At 42.2% G+C, this 19,388-nt stretch overlaps 1 protein-coding gene across 1 annotated transcript in view; it reads left to right on the top strand.

The window, feature by feature from the left end:
* The window catches only part of LOC145415033 (carbohydrate sulfotransferase 11-like), a 138,799-nt gene that overhangs the window by 42,531 nt on the left and 76,880 nt on the right, over positions 1-19,388 (top strand). The window contains exon 3 of the mRNA XM_080284450.1: positions 18,498-18,598. Within this exon, the coding sequence (XP_080140576.1) occupies positions 18,498-18,598 (101 nt within the window). The remainder of the gene's footprint in view (positions 1-18,497; positions 18,599-19,388) is intronic.

Below are 19,388 nucleotides of genomic sequence, written 5' to 3'. Positions count from 1 at the left end.
TGAAAACTGTACTGAAAACTGACTGAAACTGCTCTGGTCTTTTTCCCATCCTTACATAGCCTTCCATTACTCTCGAAGCTTCTAGTACACTATTGACGGGGTAACAGTTGCCAACTCGGAGATATCCAAAACATGCCAGAGTTTTCTTACACTGCATAGCACTCTAAATTCTTTTGCAGAGAAACTGAGATAAAATTACATGATATAACAATCACATAAATAAAACATTACAGAGAAAAAGAGCATAACATTAAAACCATAACTTACAAAATACCTCCACTCACAAATTGCAGGCAAACTGGCAACTCTGGCACGTAGCAAAAAAAAATATATGAGAAACACTGACAGACTTCCAGTAAATCCTGCTTCTCAACGCTATGTAGTAATGCTATTAAACTCTGAATTGTACTTTCTGTCAGGTCTTCATATTTGCCTCTTTCCCAAGTGCTTGTTTTGGGTGGCATGTATAAATTTGCCAAAGTTACTCTCCCTTCAGATGTGTTAATCTCCGCTGCAGTCAGCTCTGCATGTGAAGGTATATCTAATTCTATTTCTTTGACTTGTAGATTTTTCTTTGTTGATATTTTAATGCCTTCTCCTTTTCTTACATTTCTGTTTCTTCTCCGTGTATTATATTCCTGTAAGTTTAGGGTATCGTTTGATATCTTTGGGGTTAATTTTATTTCGATCAGGCAAATGTGGTTCCTTTTCTCTGGTATAGTCTTTCACCTCTAATAATTTAGACATCATTCCTTCTACTCTTGGGTACATCAACTTAATCATCTTGTTTACATACTTGCCATAGCTTTATTCCCTGTTGGTTATGTACCACTTTCATAACTGCAATCCAGTTACTTTGTAAATAAATTTACCCTTCTCTTCTGATCTTTCCTTGTACTTTATTTTTGCTTCCTCTCTCATTTCCTTTAGTATTCTAAATTCCTCTTTGGTTAGGCATTTTTTATTCGCACTTTTTAATTTCCTCTTTTTCCATGGGTTTGTTTGCATTTTCTAGTATTTCCTCCACAGTGTTCACACTCTGGATGGCTACTTTCAGAGGCCTTAACTTATTTCTCTCATATTTTCCTAGCCTTTTGTGTTCCTCTATGTCTTTACCACAGGTATCTTCTGAAAACCTGCTTCCTTCAATATGTTCGTTATGTTTACCGTCTCCTTTTTGTCTATCAAAATTTTGTTTCTTATTTCTTCTTCATCTATACCAGTTATTACCATAGGTTTGTTGATATCTGCTGAATCTTTGACCAGTTTGGGGTTATTTTTAATGATTTCTTTCAATTCCTTTCTAATGCTTTTTTCTTTGACTTGTTTCTAAATTCTTCCTTTCTTTCACCATTTCAGCATATGTAGTTACGTAGTTTGTACTTAATCTTTACAGTTTCTCATCATTTCGTTCACCTGGGTTATCGTCTCTTCAGTATCACTGCTTTGGTCTATCATACTCCTTGCTTGCCTAATTATCTCTATCATTTCTGAACTCCTCCATAATACTCTCATGGTTGACAACTGTTATTGCCATTTCACTAGTCTTCTTTCTAAGTGAAACTATCTCAACTGACAGCTCTTCTACTGTCGCGTCTGTTTTGTTTAATTCCTTTACTAATTTTTCATTTTCTTCCTTCTCCATGCGTAATTCCTTCCCAGTTTCATTTATTTTACCTTGAAAAGTTTTCTACAGTTAATTCACTATTTCTGCTAATTTATTATATGTTTTTATTTCAACCGGTTCTGGGCAAAAATCATCATCCTGTTTTCTACCTTTATCCCTTCTCTTAACTCCTTCCACTTTACTGAAGATGGTGTTCATCTTGCGGAAATTCTTACTTAGAAAGATATCTTGTACAGTGGAGTCTTTATCCGAAAATCATGGGACTTTCAAAATTTCGTTTAATCGATTTTTTTTCGGATAAAAGATACTGTAACAATATGTAGTATGCAAGGGAACAGTATTGTGCTCACCCATCACCCATTTCTGGTGACGTCTAGCCCACCACCAACACCAGCACCCCAAAAGCCACTCAGCCATCACCAAAACACTTAATACACTGTAGTAACTACGTATGTAACTGCACTTTTGTAACTGTAATAAAAACTGTCAACTTAAATAAATCTTCACTAAAATAAACTTAAACTTTCACCAAAACAATTTCGTAATTCACTGTAAGAAATTCGAACAAATAAAGTCTTAAAGCTGTTTTTTTCATATTTTGTTTCCTTATTAGGGCATTTCCACATCATCCACATCATGTCCCACATCATCCAAATCTTTCGAGGTGGTGGATGCAGGTGAGGGGGTGGGCAACTCGATAGCAGGGGATATATATATATATATATATATATATATATATATATATATATATATATATATATATATATATATATAATGCAACCGTAAACTAACGCTAGTGGCGCGAAACAAGCCCGCCGTGCTTGAATTTTCGGACAGATTTCAGATTTTTGTGGTTAAAGGAAATGAGAACGTTTTAGTAAAACTTACGGTTAATGGCATATTACGGTTAAAAGAATTTCGGATAAAAGAGACTCCACTGTACTTACAAGTTTGCGTTCCCTGCCATCCGCCTGGTGATAGACGACACCCAGCTGATGATGCGTTTTTTCAGAGGATTCTTGCGTAATTGGATGTATTCTATTATTTGGACAACCGTCTGCTTATATTTGCTCTACTATAATAGAACATCTCTTAATTTAACCTTGTACAGAGCTTGACCCATATAAAGATACCATTTAGGTGTGGCCAGGTGCGTTGAAAAGTGGCCAATACAGAGTGAAGTGACAGCCTTCCACACTGTGTGTGTGGGGGGGAGATTGTATCCAGACTTTGTGAACAGTAGCCTGGGCTTGGTTGTTAATGATTTTGGCATAGCTGTGATGATATGCCTCCGACTGGCAGAGAAATTTGGAGAAAAATGAAAATGCTCTAATTTTCTCTTTTTCTTTGCCAATATTCACCATTTTCTAATGGGCCCTCAACGAGGAATCTCTGCTTAAAGGCTAACTATTAGAAAAATCTTCAAAGGCCTGTTATACTGAATGGCCTTCTCCAACATAATACCCCTGACTTGAGGCTTCTGAATGCTAGCATGATATTTAACTCAGTAGGAGTAAACAGTTAAACCCTAAGACTTTTTTTCGATTTTGGCGAAGCTGCGATGATATACCTTTGATTGCCAGAGGATAACTGATCTATATTTTTAGCGATGGTGGACGATATGCATTCGTGGGCAAATGCTTTGGCATTTATTATTCTAGTATTATACATCTCAGCAAAACTTACCACCACTTTACCTCTGTCATTCCTCTTTCCTACTCTGAATATTCCCGTACATGCTTCTCCATTTTTCGATTTGCCACTTTTGCATTAAATTCTCCCTTGATTATAGTATATCTGGCCTTTTTGTCTTTCATAATCTGGAAGATGTCATCACAGAATGTTTCTGTTTCTTCCTCTGTGCTTTGAGAAGTTGTTGCTTAATACTTGTATTACTTCAGGGTGTGGTTTCTGCACAGCTAGTCTATTTACAATCCCTGTTATTCCGTCAGACACAGTCCAGAGCTTAACAATGTTCTCTGCAAGATTTTTATTAGTTAGAAATCCTACACCACCAACTCTTTCACTCTGCCTTTCTCTGTAGTAAAATAGGTGGTTGTTGCCTTGGAGCTGATTTTTTTTTCCTATTCTGTGGATCCCACTCACACCTATAATATCCCAATTAATGTTCTCCAATTCAGTCATTGAGGTGTCTAGTTTATAATCAAATTTGCAATCTTCAGTGAACCTTCTGGCATTTTACACATAGATTTCGTGGATTTAACTTTGCTTAATGACCTGGTCTCTGATTTGCCAAGACAGTGCCCAGTCACCTTTGGGGGCATACTTACCTGTAAGTACAGGAGGCAGCATGGTTGGACTTTTAGCAGACGATGATTCAACAGGAACGTCAGTGTAATCATTACCATAAGGAATCATTTTCGGTTGGGTAAATTGTGGCAAATGATCTCACCTCCTTACCACGTATAATTCTGGAGAGATGTAATGTGGTGCCACGTTATTCAGTATATTTGGTGGAGCCCTGTGTATCTTTTGGGGGTCTTATGGTCAGCACCGTCTAAAGCAGTATGACGTACTGTATATCTACGAGAAGTTCTTCTCTGCTACCGGGGGACATCATAGATACAACTGGGATCTTGTCCCTGGATATCTATATCTATCTATCTATCTACCTATCTCTCTCTCTCTCACTCTCTCTCTTAAATATATATATATATATATATATATATATATATATATATATATATATATATACAGTATATGAGCCTCTTTGGTACAGTGATAGAGTGTACATTTTCGTACATGGGAGAACCAGGGTTCGTGCCCTGCCAGGGTAATACATTTTGGGAGTGTTCACCCGGCCACGTATTGCTTTGGCGGACATAAGGGATGCTGTGGTTGAGCTGGTGTTACATACTATAAAGTATGCTTGCACCCAGTCAGCTTGCTTGGGCCGATTACACTTGGTTCACAGATTACACACACATCCAAAGCCACTCCAACATTACAATTACACTTACAAGCACTTCACACCCTACATACAATCTCTACCAGACAGCCTAAGCCGTTTGCTAGAGATACATAGGCTGTATCGACCCCCCCCCCCAGATATATATATATATATATATATATATATATATATATATATATATATATATATATATATATATATATATATATATATATATATATATATGTATTACCAGACGCCTTAATCCTGTAAAGGGTGGCCACAAATAAATTGCCTCCATGTCGCCCTTTGTCCCGTCATTTCACTGCCCTGCTCCCAGCTCACACACCCCTCTCTCATATACCTCTCCACTTCATCCCTCCATCTCATCTTTGGCCTCCCCTTCCCTCTCCCCCCTTCCACCTCACTCACATACACTCTCCTTTTCAGTCTCTCACTCTGCATCCTTTCCACATGGCCAAACCACCTCAGTGTGTTTCTCCTAACGCTTCCTATCACATCCACATTCACACCACAACGCTCCTTCATATCCTCATTTGCCAGTCTGTCTCTCCATGTGACGCCACAAGCTCCTCCCAAATAACTCATTTCCACTGCTCTCACTCTTGACTTCTGCCCCTCGAACAAGGTCCAAGCTTCACTTCCATATGTCAGAGTTGGTATCACAATACTGTCGTGTAACTTTTTCACTTACATGCTCACTTCCCTGTTTCTAATCACTGCTTTCAAGGAACCAGCAATTTTCTTCCTTGCTGTCCCCTTTCAAGCACTTCACCCTCCAAACTTCCATCCTTACTCTTCACACTACCCAAGTAATTAAACGTACTCATATTTTCCATTTCCTCCTCATCCAACCTCACTGTACATTCACTGACTTCACCTCTCTCGAAGACCGCAACTATACTCTTCCCTACATTCACCTTTAGATTCCATTTCTTACACAATCTCCCAGATTCATCCACCAAGCCTTTCAACTCCCCTTCGGCTTCACTTAACAACATAGTATCATCTGGAAACAACAATACAGGGAGTATATATATATATATTATCATCTCATCAGCCGTTTGAGTGTCCACTGCAGGACCGGCCTATCCCTACCGAAGTGGAGAAGTTACAGCCAATGTATCTCTACCAAGTGGCTTAGGCTGTCTGGTAGAGATTGTATGTAGGGTGAGAAGTGCTTATAAGTGTAATTGTTGTGTTGGAGTGGCTTTGGATGTGTGCGTAGTCTGTGAACCAAGTGTAATCGGCCCGCACAAGCCGACTGGGTGCAAGCATACTTTAGTATGCGACACTGGTTCAACCATAGCACCCCTTGTGTTCGCCAATGCAGTACGTGGCCAGAAGAACGCTCTCAAAGTTTATTACCCTGGCGGGGAGCAAACCCTAGTTCTTCATTGTACGAAAACGCACACTTTACCACTGTACCACAGAGGTTCCATATGTATATATATATATATATATATATATATATATATATATATATATATATATATATATATATATATATATATATATATGTGTGTGTGTGTGTCTGTGTGTCTGTGTGTTGTTAAATATTGCCAACATGATTACTGGTGTGGGCTCTTGCGGTTAGCAGCCCACCAGTGGGTCTCAAATGAATGAGTTGTGTTTAAAGTGCATATATATATATATATATATATATATATATATATATATATATATATATATATATATATATATATATATATATATATATATATATATTTAATGCGAGGAAGAAGGAACCAAACGCCAGGAGCCCGCAATTATTGTTCCCTCCAAGAAAAAAACAAAATACAAGAGAGAGCCAAATTCAAGATCCTATCATTTCGAGATGCCTGGACACACTGCGTTTGAAAGACTGGAGATCATAGGAAGCAGGGAATACTGACAGAGGGAGACAGTTCCAGAGTTGACCCATTGCATAAATGAAGGACTGGGAGTAACGGTTAACTCTTGCACTAGAGAGTTGGACAGAAAAGGGATGAGAGTTTGCTGCTAGACGGGTGCTACGCACCCGTCATAGAGGTGGAGGAATGCATGCAGACAGTTCAGAGGAGCGGTGACCACTGAAGTAGAGATAGAAAAGAGATAAAGATGCAACAGTGTGACGAAGAGACAGAGGCTGAAGGACGTCAGTAAGAGGAGAGTTAATGAGACAAAAAGCCTTTGACTCCACCCTATTGAGAAGAGCTGTATGTGGGGAGCCTCCCCGCACATGAGAGTTGTACTCTAAACAGGGGCAGATAAAACCTCTGTGTAGAGTCAACAATTGTGCAGGGGTAAAGAAGGAATGGAGTCGGCTTAGCACACCTAATCTCTTGGAAGCAGATTTTACAAGAGATGTTATATGATCTTTCCAAGATAAGTCCCGAGTAAATAAAACCCTAAGCATGTTCAAGGATGATGCAGGATTAAGCTGAATATTATCAAACATTAGTGGGTATACCTGTATAAGATTTTGTCAGGTTGATAGGTGCAAAAACTGAGTCTTTGATGCATTAAAAACAACCAGAATATTTTTACCCCAGTCAGAGATACGAGCCAAATCTGACACTAGGTGTGCCATAGCCTCATCCCTTGTTTGTTGAAGTAAATGCTGAGATAAACATTGCGGGAACCGAATTGAAGGGTGGAGTCATCAGCGTATGAGTGGATAGAGTTAGATGTACAGCTTAGAAGGTCAATGATGAATAAAAGGAAGAGGGTTGGTGATAGGAAAGAGCCCTGAGGAACACCACTGTTAATAGATCTAGGAGAAGAACGATGGCCGTCTACAGCACCAGCTATAGAACGACCAGAAAGGAAGCTAGAGATGAAGGCACAGATAGAAGGATAGAAACCGTAAGAGGGCAGTTTGGAAATTAAAGATTTACGCCAGACTCGATCAAAAGGCTTTGAGATGTCAAGTGCAATGGCAAAGCTTTCGCCAAAGTCCCGAAAGGAGGATGACCAGGAGTCTGAAAGGTAGGTGAGAAGATCGCCTGTGGAGCGTCCCTGACGGAACCCATACTGACGATCAGAAAGAAGGCTGTGATAGGAAAGATGCTTTAAAATTTTTCTATTAAGAACTGACTCTAAAACTTTTGAGATACAGGATGTTAAAGCAATTGGACAATAGTTAGAGGGTTGGGAATGGTCACCCTTCTTTGGAAATGGCTGATTGAGAGCAAACTTCCAGCAAGAAGGAAAGGTACAAGTTGACAGACAAAGGTGAAAGAATTTGCCTAGGCAGGGTGTAAGCACAGAAGCACAGTTCTTGAGAACAACAGGAGGGACTCCATCAAGCCCATATGCCTTATTAGTATTAAGGCCTGTGATGGCAGAAAATACATCAGCTGAAGAAATTTTAATGTCAGCCATGAGGAAGTCAGAGGGGGGAAGTGATGGAGGAACAGCACCGGAATCGTCTAAGGTGGAACTGGAGGAGAAAGTCTGAGCGAAGAGATCTGCTTTATCGGTAGAAGAAATAGCTACAGAGACATCAGAGTAGAAAAGAGGAGGGAAGGATGATAAGGTAAAGTTGTTAGAAAGATTTTTGGCAAGGTGCCAGGAGGAGCGGGAAGAATTCGAGATGGAGAGTTGAGAGCATTTAGTACAGATGAAATTATTTTTAGCAGAGCAAAGAACAGACTTAGCACGATTCCGGGCAGAAACGTAAAGATAATGTGATTCAGGGGTGGGTTGGCTCCGGTACCTTTTATAGGCCTTCTCCTTGTTGCAGACAGCATTAGAACAGGTGTGATTAAACCAAGACTTTCTTACATTAGTCAGAGGATATGTACATGCATACATATGTTTGCACAACTGTATGTATGCACATGTTTCTATGCATACACGTACATCCATAAAAATTATTCTGTAAAGTGTTTAATTTATTTTAAACTAGTGATACAGGTGAATATTTTTACTGATGTTGCCTGAGTCTTCGAAGGTGGTGGGAAGAGAGAGAGTTGTGATCAGTGTGGCAACAGATGTGTGTGTGCCACTAGTCGGGCAGCTGAGGTTAGTGGCTCGGGTTCAGAGGCCTTGGACATTGGAGGGAGACCCTTTCTGAGGGTGTCAGTCGCAGTGCATTCTAGAAGGTAGTGTAGTAATGGCAGGTGAGTGGCTTTCTTGCAGTGCTGGCACTCCTCTTCGGTCTCAGGCAGGAGCGATTGTCTGGCACACTTTGAGCTAAATCTGAGACGGTGAAGGTGGCTATGAATATGAGATGGAATTGTCGGTATTCAGTAGCAACTGAGAGTGAGAACTGGTCTACATAATTTGCGTGTTTTCGCCTTGATAAGTTGTGTGCAGCCCTTTTAATATTTTGATAGGTTTGTACTAAGCTGAGTTGTATGGTAATGTCAGGAGTATTTCTAGTGGTTGCATTCTTTGCTGCCTTGTCGGCACGTTCATTTTCCTGAATCTCTACATGGCTGGGTACCCAGTTGAGGGAGACATGTCTGCCCTGGCTGTGCAGGTCTTGAGCAAAAGAAAGGCTTGTTAAGAGGCTGATATTGTATCTTTGGCCAGAGAGCGTTTAAGAGCTAGTATGGCTGTTTTGGAGTCAGTGTGGATGAGGATATGTGTATTTGTTTGATTCGATGCATAACGGAGGGCTCCTTCGACGGCAACGAGTTCAGTTTGGAGGGTGGAGGCTCCATCAGGAAGTCGCCTTGTTTGTGTTGTTTCTCCACATACAAAAGCAGCTCCGGCAGTGCCAAAGGTTGTGTTTACTGATCCATCTGCTTACAGTATTAGAGAGTCAGTGGTGGTGATGGAGTCAGTGTGGGCGAGAGCTTCTTGATGCAGCAGTTGTGAAAGGATGGAGGCTTTGGGACAGGATGGAGTGAATGTCAGGAGGTGGGTGGGTAGTTGTTCCCGAGGTGGGGGGCAGATGTAGGCAGGGTGTGGGTTATCTTTTTGCTTAACATCCTTAATGCCCATGGCAGTGATGGCCTCAGCAGTTCGATATATTCAAGTCTTCCTATGCAATGGGTCACCTCGGCAACTCTGTACACTAAGGACCTCAGTAGGTGCATAATTATGACTTTGGAAGGTGAATCATCTTTACAAGGCAGCTGGCTGTTTGCTGCTGAATTCTGATTACGACTGGGGCAATGTTAGTCTCTTGTTTAAGGTTGCAGAGCTTGGTCCATTTAGAGGTACTGAGAATAAGACACAGGCTGTCATTCTGGAGGACCTTGAACTAATTGAGGGAGGGTAACCTGAGTGTCATGACACACAGGGCACAGTAATCAACCAGTGTTCTTATTGCTCAAATGTAAAAGCTCCTTTTAACATTGTAGCTACCACCACATTTCAGGCTTGAGATGGCTCTCAGCACCTTGGTTCTAGTTGCTGCTCTTTTGCGGAGGTAGGCGACCAGGGCCTGTATTCTGCATAGTGCTTATGGTCGACCCTAGCTAACCGTCATAGCTAAGCAAATTTATGACAGTCAGTCTTATGGCCGTCGGAAGTCGTCGGCCATACCTCACTAATCCAACAACACCGTCAGCTGCTAGAACGCACCGCTCACAATTTGTCAACTTTAAATTTATGGAATAAGATAGGTTCTTGGCATTATTTTCTTGGATTTAAATTGTTTTAACTTCATATTACGACTTTTGGGGAAGTTAGACATAGTAAAATAGGAATTCGTTTTGTGAGAAAATGCGCTGAAACGTATTCCCGTTGAAAAGTGTGTAACCAAAAACACTGTCTGACTAGTGTAAACTTAACCTACCTTATTAATTTCATCTAATTTCATATTAGTATTTTTTTGTTGGCTAGGCTAAACTTGGTTAGGTTAAATCTTATTGTATATATATATATATATATATATATATATATATATATATATATATATATATATATATATATATATATATATATATATATTTTATTCATATCATTATTTATTATAATATACTTAACCTAAATTACAAATATTTTCTTAAGTCCAAAGAAAGTTAAAGAAAATGTTCATTGCTATGGACAGCAATGGGACAATAACCAGTTCATCTGGGTTAGGTTGAGTTATATATTTCTATAATTTGTTTCTGGTTTATTTAATATTTTCATATTTTTTTACACTAACCTTAACCTAAAGTATTATTTTTTCGACCAGTCTAAACTTTACCTATCCCATTATTATTATTTTATTATATTTAATTATTATTTAATATTTTTTAGACGTCCATAATTAACCTAACCTGCTGGGGCTAGCCCTACAAGTACTGTAAAGCCCAAACTCTGCACATTTGCATTTTTCCGGTAGCAAGATAACGTAGTGTTATGATGACCTTAAGCTCCGGGGTGAGTGGGTTTCTCCTCTTGGTGTCATTCGATAAGGCGTCTCTCACAAGATTGGTGACATACAAAATACCGTCCCTGTCTAGCTGGTATCTCTTGAGAAGCTCAGCATCACTGAGCTCGTTAAGCACGTCCCTTCTTCGGAAAATATTCCTCGGCTGGGGATCTGCTTGCTGTGGTGCGGCCATGTTGACACACTTCTGAGGGTCATAGGCGGCGTTAAGACAGGGTGAACCCGAACATACCATCGCGCGTCTTATTATGGTCGTCCATAGGAGTTTATGGTCGACCATACGAGTTTCTGACGGAGTTATGTCTAAAATGCGCCATTTTGTTTAGATATGTACGACGGACTTAGCTATGACGGTTTGTAGAATCTGGGCCCTGGTGTTTAAAAGTAAGTCCTCTGTCATCCCACACCCCAAGATACTGATGGAGATGAACCCAGTCTAAGTTGGTGCCATTCATGGAGAGCGAGTTGAGTTGTCGACCACCAAAGTACACGGCTGTGGTCTTGGCTGAGTTCACCTTTAGTCCTAAAAGTTGGCACTTATCACGTAGGACAGTCAGGGCTTCTGGGATCCTGTGCCACTGAGCCTCTCCAGTGATGATGAGGACGTGATCATAGCAGCCTGCTCCCCTATTCTGCACTGTAGAAATGCTGAGAGGGCTCACAGTGCGTCCATCCAACATTATGACCACTTTCTCACTCGTCCCCAGAGATATTGTTGCAGTGGTCGTATGGTTCGTTGACCTAACATGGTGTGTGCCCGCCTCTGACTGGGCTACCGACCTGTGTGGCTGGTGGCTGGGGCGGGCAAAGCACCTCATTTTTCCTCCTGTAATCTGTGTGACGTACCCAATGCCAACACCCTTGACCATTATTGCATGCAATGTCCACTTGTCTCTGATTTAATACCACACGGACTCACATTAGTGGACACTTGTAAACATTTGTTGGAAGATGATAACCTAGATGTTATTCTCATGTGTCATCCACACATTCGTGGGTGTTAATTTGTTATAGCTCGACAGCGTGTCCTGTGTGGCACGAGTTCCCCTGTACTCACCTCACATATGGCCGCATGGCACTGTACTAGGTTTGTCGCCTTCAGGCGTATTAAATTAATCAAATCAAATCAATGCATAGCAAAGTAGCTGAACTCCCTGACTCAGCTGAACTGTTAGGAGCTTATCCATCAGCATGTTGAAGAGGAAGGGACTGAGGGTGCTGGCCTGGGGTGTACCATTTTTATGCTTGTGGCAGCTGGATGTGTGTCCTTGAAACTGAACCCTGGCGTTCCTCCGGCTCAGGAAATCTTTTATCCATTTCAGTAACCTCCTCTTACCCTTTTGTGTGCTAGAATAGAGAGAATGTGGCATTTGCCAATTCAAAGGCCTTTTCAAGGTCAAGAAAGACTGCTATAGCCCTACCACTGCTGATGCCACTCAGGAAGGTGGTTAGACACTCGGTTATTCCTTTGTTCCTGGTGTAGACATAGAGAGCTGGGTTCAAAGTACTGACTGTCCATTTTAATCTGTTCAGTACAATGCATTCAGCAGTCTTTCTGATGCAACTGAGGAGAGAAGTAGGTCTCCAGCTTCCTCATTCTTTTGGTTTGGGGATTGGAATGATGACTGATTCCTTCCAATTTTCAGGCAGTTTACTAGACTCTCAAGAGACTTTGAATAGATTCAGAACGCTGAGGGGGCAATTGGTCCTGCATGTCTTGACATACACTTAGTTATTTTGTCTTCACCAGGGGCAGTGTCCTTGCTTTTTGTTTAACTCAAGCAAGGTAAGAGGTCAGTCATTGTTTGCCTCTGGCTGGCAGGCTTGATCAGTTGTCCTTTTTCTACTGATGTGTTGCTCTGCTAATTTCAGAACAGTGTCCCTGGGGACCTGGACAGAACTGGCTTTGCTTGTAAATGAAGCAGCTAGACGCTCCACTTCTTCTTTTGGGCTAGGATGAGTGGGGGGTGGGGGTGGGAGACTTTCCTGCCACTGCTTTTAGCTTTCTCCACATAGTATCAAGGTTTGTTTGTATAACTATGTTGCAACACCTTAGAAGACATTTTTCATTCCTGATGGCCTTTTTCTTTTCAAGAGCGTGCCGGACAAACTGATCTAAGTAAATCTCTGTTCTCATTAGTGGGGTGATGTCTGTAGAGTTTGAGAGCTGCATTTATTCAACTATTGAGTTCTTTTACTCTTTCATCATAGAACCAATAGTCTCAGTAGGCTCTCCTAGGCAATTTTATCTTAGGAATGTCTTCATCAGCAGCAGCATGGAAAGCTGAGATCAGGAATTTTTCATGTTGATTGAGGTTAGATGGTGGTTGGGCTGCATTAAGTAGGTTTTCAGGGGCAGAACGAAATTTGTGCCAGTCAGCCTTATTTGTGTTCTATCTCTGAGGTGGACTTGGTGGTGGTGGGAGCTTGTCAATGCCTAGGTAACATCAGATGGAAAAGTGGTCACTGACGATTGTTGGATGTAAAGAACATATTTTGACTGGCTGGACGTTGGAAGATACAAAGGAGAGGTCAAATCGTCCCCTGCAGATGTGGGTTGCTTCACTAGTATTATGAAGACTTACACAACGAGTGCTTGCCAGGACCTCCTCCAAATGTCTTCCATCATGGTTAGTAGGTCTGGTGGAGTGTAACATGGGATGGTGACAGTTGAAATCCCCACCAATGAATACTGTTTCAACTGCAGTGAGGACAAGTAGCTCTCTGACGTCGAATGTACCTGTAAGGTTGTTGTAAATGTTGCAGATCGTGAGGAATGTGTGCAGATCGTGAGAGTTGCAGTACAACAGCCTGAACTTCCACTCCCTCATCGTAGTGTACAGGATCTTGAACCCCAGACCTTTTGTTGTGCACTATCACCAGGATCTTGCATCCTTCTGCACCATTGGATTGAAGCAGTGAGGAGGTGTTATAGCCTCGCAGAATGAATGGGTGGGATGCAGGGAGCAAGGTCTCCTGGAGGAGGGACTCATCAATTTTATTTCTAGTGGCCTCCTCTCTGGGGAGGTGAAGTTTGGCCCTGACTCCAAAGATGTTGCACTGGAGGATTCGTATGCCTTGATCTGGGGCGGTCCCAAGGGATCCAACGGTTTCTTCTTGGATCGTGTCATGAGGTTGGCATAAGTTTCCTTGAGTGGTGGTGTCACGACATGGTTGAGTATTATGGGGGGTTTTAGAGGCGTAGGAGTGGGCTGGGGTGTGCCAGAGTTGGTGTACTGATGGGGTGTATTGTCTTGTCCACCAACCTGTCCACAATTGGAGTAATCTTGTTGGTGTCTAAAGTATTCTCCATCAGTGCTGCTAGTGATATGGCCAAGTTGCAAAGAAGTGTCTTCAAAACTGATGTTGCGACAGTTATTGTGGTTTCGTTGGTAGATGAAGGGTGTGGAACTGGAGTGGTTGTTGGGGGTGCAGAGGGTTGGTTGCTGGTGGTTGAGGGATTCGGGTTGGAAGCGGATTTTGGAGTTGCAGGAAGTTGATTGCTGGTGATTGTGGGTTTCGGAGCAGGAGTGGATGTAGGGGGTGCTGTGGACTGGTTGCTGGTGGATGAGGGGTTCTGAGTTTGAGTGGGTGTTGGGAACCTTGTGGGTGGCTTGACTACCTTGGTCTGGGTGACATGTAATGGGGGAGTGGTCTTGGAAGGTTGCAGTGGCAGGAAGTTGGCTGGAAACAGGGAGTGGTTTGGCTCTTGTTGTTTGTTTTGGCTTTCCCAAACAAAGGTTCCTGGTGGTGATTGCGGTGCTGTTCGACCCATACTTTTTGGTAAAGGATGGCACTGGTGATTATCTTTTGTTTTTCTGGGTAGCTGTTCTTCAACGCATGATGTATCTTGCCACAGTTGGGACGTTTAGCCACCACTCTTTCTTGATTCCTCAGTTTTGTTAGATATTTGTTGGTTTTGTGTCTTCCACTACAGATTCCACATCTCATCTTTTGACAGCATCTGGTTTGAATACGGCCGAAATTTTGGCAGCGAGAACATCGTACTGTTTCTGGGGAGTAAGGATGGATGTAGTATTTGCCTCAGTTTCCTAGATTGAATTGACCTGGCAGTGGCCTCTCATACTTTATTATTACTTGTTGGGTTTCCCTCCCATTTGTTTTGGTAATGCAACGTGTTGCTTCCAGTATGTGCTCTTGCTTTTCGGGGGATTGTAGTGGCATTCCAATTGGGTACCCCATCACCACACTTTTTTTTTTCTGGTATGAGGACCTGTAGCTCCACCTTGTGACCATTCACTTCGTTTATCTCCTTGAGTGCCTGAAAGGTTGCACTGTCCTGAGGAGTGAGGAGGCAGTCACCTTCCTTGTCTGGGCTGGCTTGGAAATTCAAGTTGGGTTTTAGATCCTCGATTGCAGCAACAAGGTCGTACGTAGTCTGGAACCCACATGTGGGCTGGACACGAATTTTGGGTAGACTTCCATCCAGTTCTGCAGGTCGCTGCGGTTGTCAGTGCTCTTCTGGTGTGTGTGTGTGTGTGTGTGTGTGTGTGTGTGTGTGTGTGTGTGTTTTGGTTGGGTGGGTAGGGTTTATGAGGTTGAGTTGGTGGGTGTGGTAGTACAGTGCATCGTCAAGGTGGGTGAGCAGGATGGTTGATAAAGGCTGAGGTGGAAGGCTGTTGGGTGTGATGTGTGAAGAGGCTGTGAGTGGGTTGTAAGTTAAAATGAGTTTGTGAGTGGGTGCGTGGGGTGGGCTTGGCGGGTGAGTGGCTGGACATGTGGGTGGCCGAGGAGGGGTCGGGAAGTTAAAGTTTGGATGGGATAAGTTTGGTGGATGAGTCGGATTCGACTGGGTGAATGGGATGGAGGAGTGAATGGGTTGGGTAAGAAGGGTGGTTGGGCATATGGATGAGCGGGTGGGTCGGTGGGAGGAGTGGGTGGATAGGACGGGTGAGTGGGCAGGATGGAGTGGGTGGGTGGGCATGGTTGGTGAATGTTCAAGGAGAGGTGGGAGGGCTGTGTGGGTAGATGCGATGGATGGAATTGTTGGGTGACCAGGGTGGGTGGAATGCGTGGGTGGGAAGAGTGGGTGGTAGGGGTCGGTGGGCAAGGTAAGTCGTCGGAATGTGTGGGCAGAGTGAGTCGCCAGGGTGAATGGACACAGTAGGTTGCCAGGGTGGTTGAGACGATTGCTTGGCCGGGGTGCTCTGGATGGGTGGTTGGGTTGGTGGGTTGGGTGGCTGGATGGGTTCAGGGTGGAGAGGTGAGTGGGTGGATGTGATGAGTTTCGTGGGTGGCATTCGTGAGTTAGCAGGGTGGATGGCCGGGATCGGTGGGATGGTTGGGTCGCCCAGGCGGCTGGCCAGGGTGAGTGGCCGAGGTGAGGTCGGTGGGTTATGTTGGATGGGTTGAGTGGGTAGGTGGATGAGTGAGTGGGTGGATAGGTGGCTCCCCCGTTGACAGGCAGAAGAGGGACTTATGTGGCTAGTAATCATGTTAATTGTCGCTGTTACTTGGATTTTAGTATATCGTTCAGAAGGCGTTTGATGCATATTTGGAAACTAAACTGTACATCAGGGTCATTTTATTGAAATGTGCAAAAACTTTGGTATAATTACTCCTCATGGAAATGAATATATATTTTTTTTTATGCGAGGAAGAAGGAACCAAAGGCCATGAGCCCGCAATAACAGTTCCCTCCAAGAGAAAAACAGAATACAATAGAGAGCCAAATTCAAGATCCATTCATTTCGAGATGCCTGGACACACTACGGTTGAAAGACTGGAGATCATAGGTAGCAGGAAATACAGACAGAGGGAGACAGTACCAGAGATGACCTGTTGCATAAATGAAGGACTGGGAGTAATGGTTAACTCTTGCATTAGAGAGCTGGACAGAAAAGGGATGAGAGTTTGCTGCTAGACGGGTGCTACGCGCCCGTCGTAGAGGTGGAGGAATGCATGCAGACAGTTCAGAGGAGCATGAATTTATGCACGTAATAATACACCCAATAGTAGGAAAACTGAAGGTAACATATGCGGCAAGATGTAAGTTTGAGAGAAGTTTCACATCTCCGATCCATCCACCTAACGAATCCGTACATTGGAGGGGGTCAAGAGGGGGAGTTGGGGGTAGACGTGTGTGATTAGCTTGACCTCTAGTGGCAGATTACCCCATCCCCAGGTTGATGGAAGAAACCTTTGTCCACGACAGTGTACACACACACACACACACACACACATAATATATATATATATATATATATATATATATATATATATATATATATATATATATATATATATATATATATATATATATATATATATATATATATATATATATATATATATATATATATATATATATATATATATATATATATATATATATATATACAGTATATATATATATCCCATTTGAGCCCAGTGTCCCGGATATTGGACAGAACTGGGATTTTTCAAGTTTTTATAAAGTAGGGAACCCCTGGGTAGGGACCTATGAGCTTCGCGACTATGAGCCGATAGGCGGAGGGCGGTACGCTTAATAGCCTACCCTCCTCTCCCACCCCCAGTATCCTCTGTGGGTTGCAGAGGTGTCGGGTCTGTAAACATTCACACTGTTTAACAGACCATGTCACTGAATCTTAAATTGAAGTTAGAGATTGATTTATGCATGAGTTTTAGGTTCAGTCGGATGATGGATTTCAAACAATGAAGCACTTACGTAATGAGGAGGACAGTAAGCTTTCGTACAGCATTCTGTATTTATTTTAATTAAAGCACTACCAGACTACCTGCTCTCACATTAAAAAATTTCCTCCGCACTGTAGCGTGCGGAGTTAAGAGTAATAGAAAAAATAAGATGGATGGAAATCATGTCTCTCTCACTGGCTTAAAAGGATAGCATTTGAAACTTTGAGCTTTGTACAGATATCACGGCGATACTACAGTATTAACAGCATCCCTGTTCATGACAGGTAAATAACATATAGCCGTACTTTATGTTCTTCCCAACGGCTCATATGTATTGTGCCAAACTGTGAAACAACGTATAATTATGATTATCCCAAACTGAAATGATAGGGTGGGCTTCGCACGGGTGTAACCCGCTATCCGAATCTCACATACCGAAACACTGGAGTGCGACCAAGATGGGAGTGGGTGGAAAGGGGAAAGGAAGGGATATCATTGTTCGGACGGCTGACCTCGGAATTGGCCATAATGTTTCCATCTTCATCCATCATTACCGATTCTCAACATGGTGGTTGCTAAAGTTGCTTAGGTAGGGTGCTAACATGTGCTAAAATCCAACTGCTCCAATATGCCTTAAATATCATGTTACATTTTACCAATTCCGTACCCTACCATTATGTCTTGACACGGACATAAGGTGTATTTCCAGTACACTGCTTGTATGTAGTGGTTGTAACACATTGCTGAGTTTGAAGTAACGCTAAGGCTAAACTGATTATAATGTCTCAATCACATTTACTACCGGTATGTATTTACTGACAAATTATTAATGATTATTCCTGTTACCTTACCATCCTGTACCTATGGTCACTGTTTGTTGGTACTATTTTGAAACACCCTGTATACACACGATACACTTCATCTACCATTCATTCAGCTTGTATACTTCCAAGCTCATTCACCAGGTGGCGTCCACGTCAATGTCGCGGGCACTGCTTGAGATCGAGAAACCCCGTCATCCCAGAACTCAGCAGCCTATCCAGGTGGTCCTCAGGAACACTTTCAGGTAACACTCCATCTCAGACACTCCCTCGTGTAACATTACACCCCAGCCATTCAAGTAACAAATTAAGTAAGCTTCATGAATGAAGCAATAAATGGCAAATGGAATTTAATGTGGACAGGTGTCATGTAATTAAGTTTGGTAAAAGTGAAGAGAAAGACCAGATTGGGATTATAAGTTTGGAAATTCAACCCTACACACATCAGAAAGGGAGGAGGACCTAGGAGTGATTATCAAGAACAGGCTATTTCCGGCTGACCACATCAGTGAGAAGGTACGTAACATGCATACACTGCTTGCTTATATGAGAACAACATTCACATATATAAATGGAGACACACTGAGAAACATAATAACATCATTCATCGGACCAACCCTGGAGTATGCATCAGTAGTCTGGAATCCACATCTCAAAAAACACACAGATAAGACTGAAAAAGTACAAAGGGCAGCTACAAGATGGGTACCAAGCTTAAGGGACCTAAGCTACGAAGAAAGACTAGAAAAGCTGAATCTACCAATACTACAGAAGAGAAGGAAAATAGGAGACATGATTATGCTATATAAATGCATCTCAGGGAAAGCGAAAATAGACCTAAATGAATATATAATCCATGAGGAAGCATCAGCAAGAGGACACTGCAAAAACTACATAAATAGAGAGGCGATAAAGACGTAAGGAAATTCAGTTATAAGGATATGTCTGATAAAAATGGTTTAATACACGGGACAGTACGAGCTTGACCCATTCCTTTAAAGATACAATTAGGCAGGAACTTATGTAATGTTCCAT

This window comes from Coenobita brevimanus, chromosome 101 (genome assembly GCF_032717465.1).
Source record: "Coenobita brevimanus isolate Jiangsu-jjx chromosome 101, ASM3271746v2, whole genome shotgun sequence".
NCBI classification, from domain to species: domain Eukaryota; kingdom Metazoa; phylum Arthropoda; class Malacostraca; order Decapoda; family Coenobitidae; genus Coenobita; species Coenobita brevimanus.
Note: the sequence above shows the minus strand (reverse complement) of the source record. Positions and strands in the feature narration are given on the sequence as shown.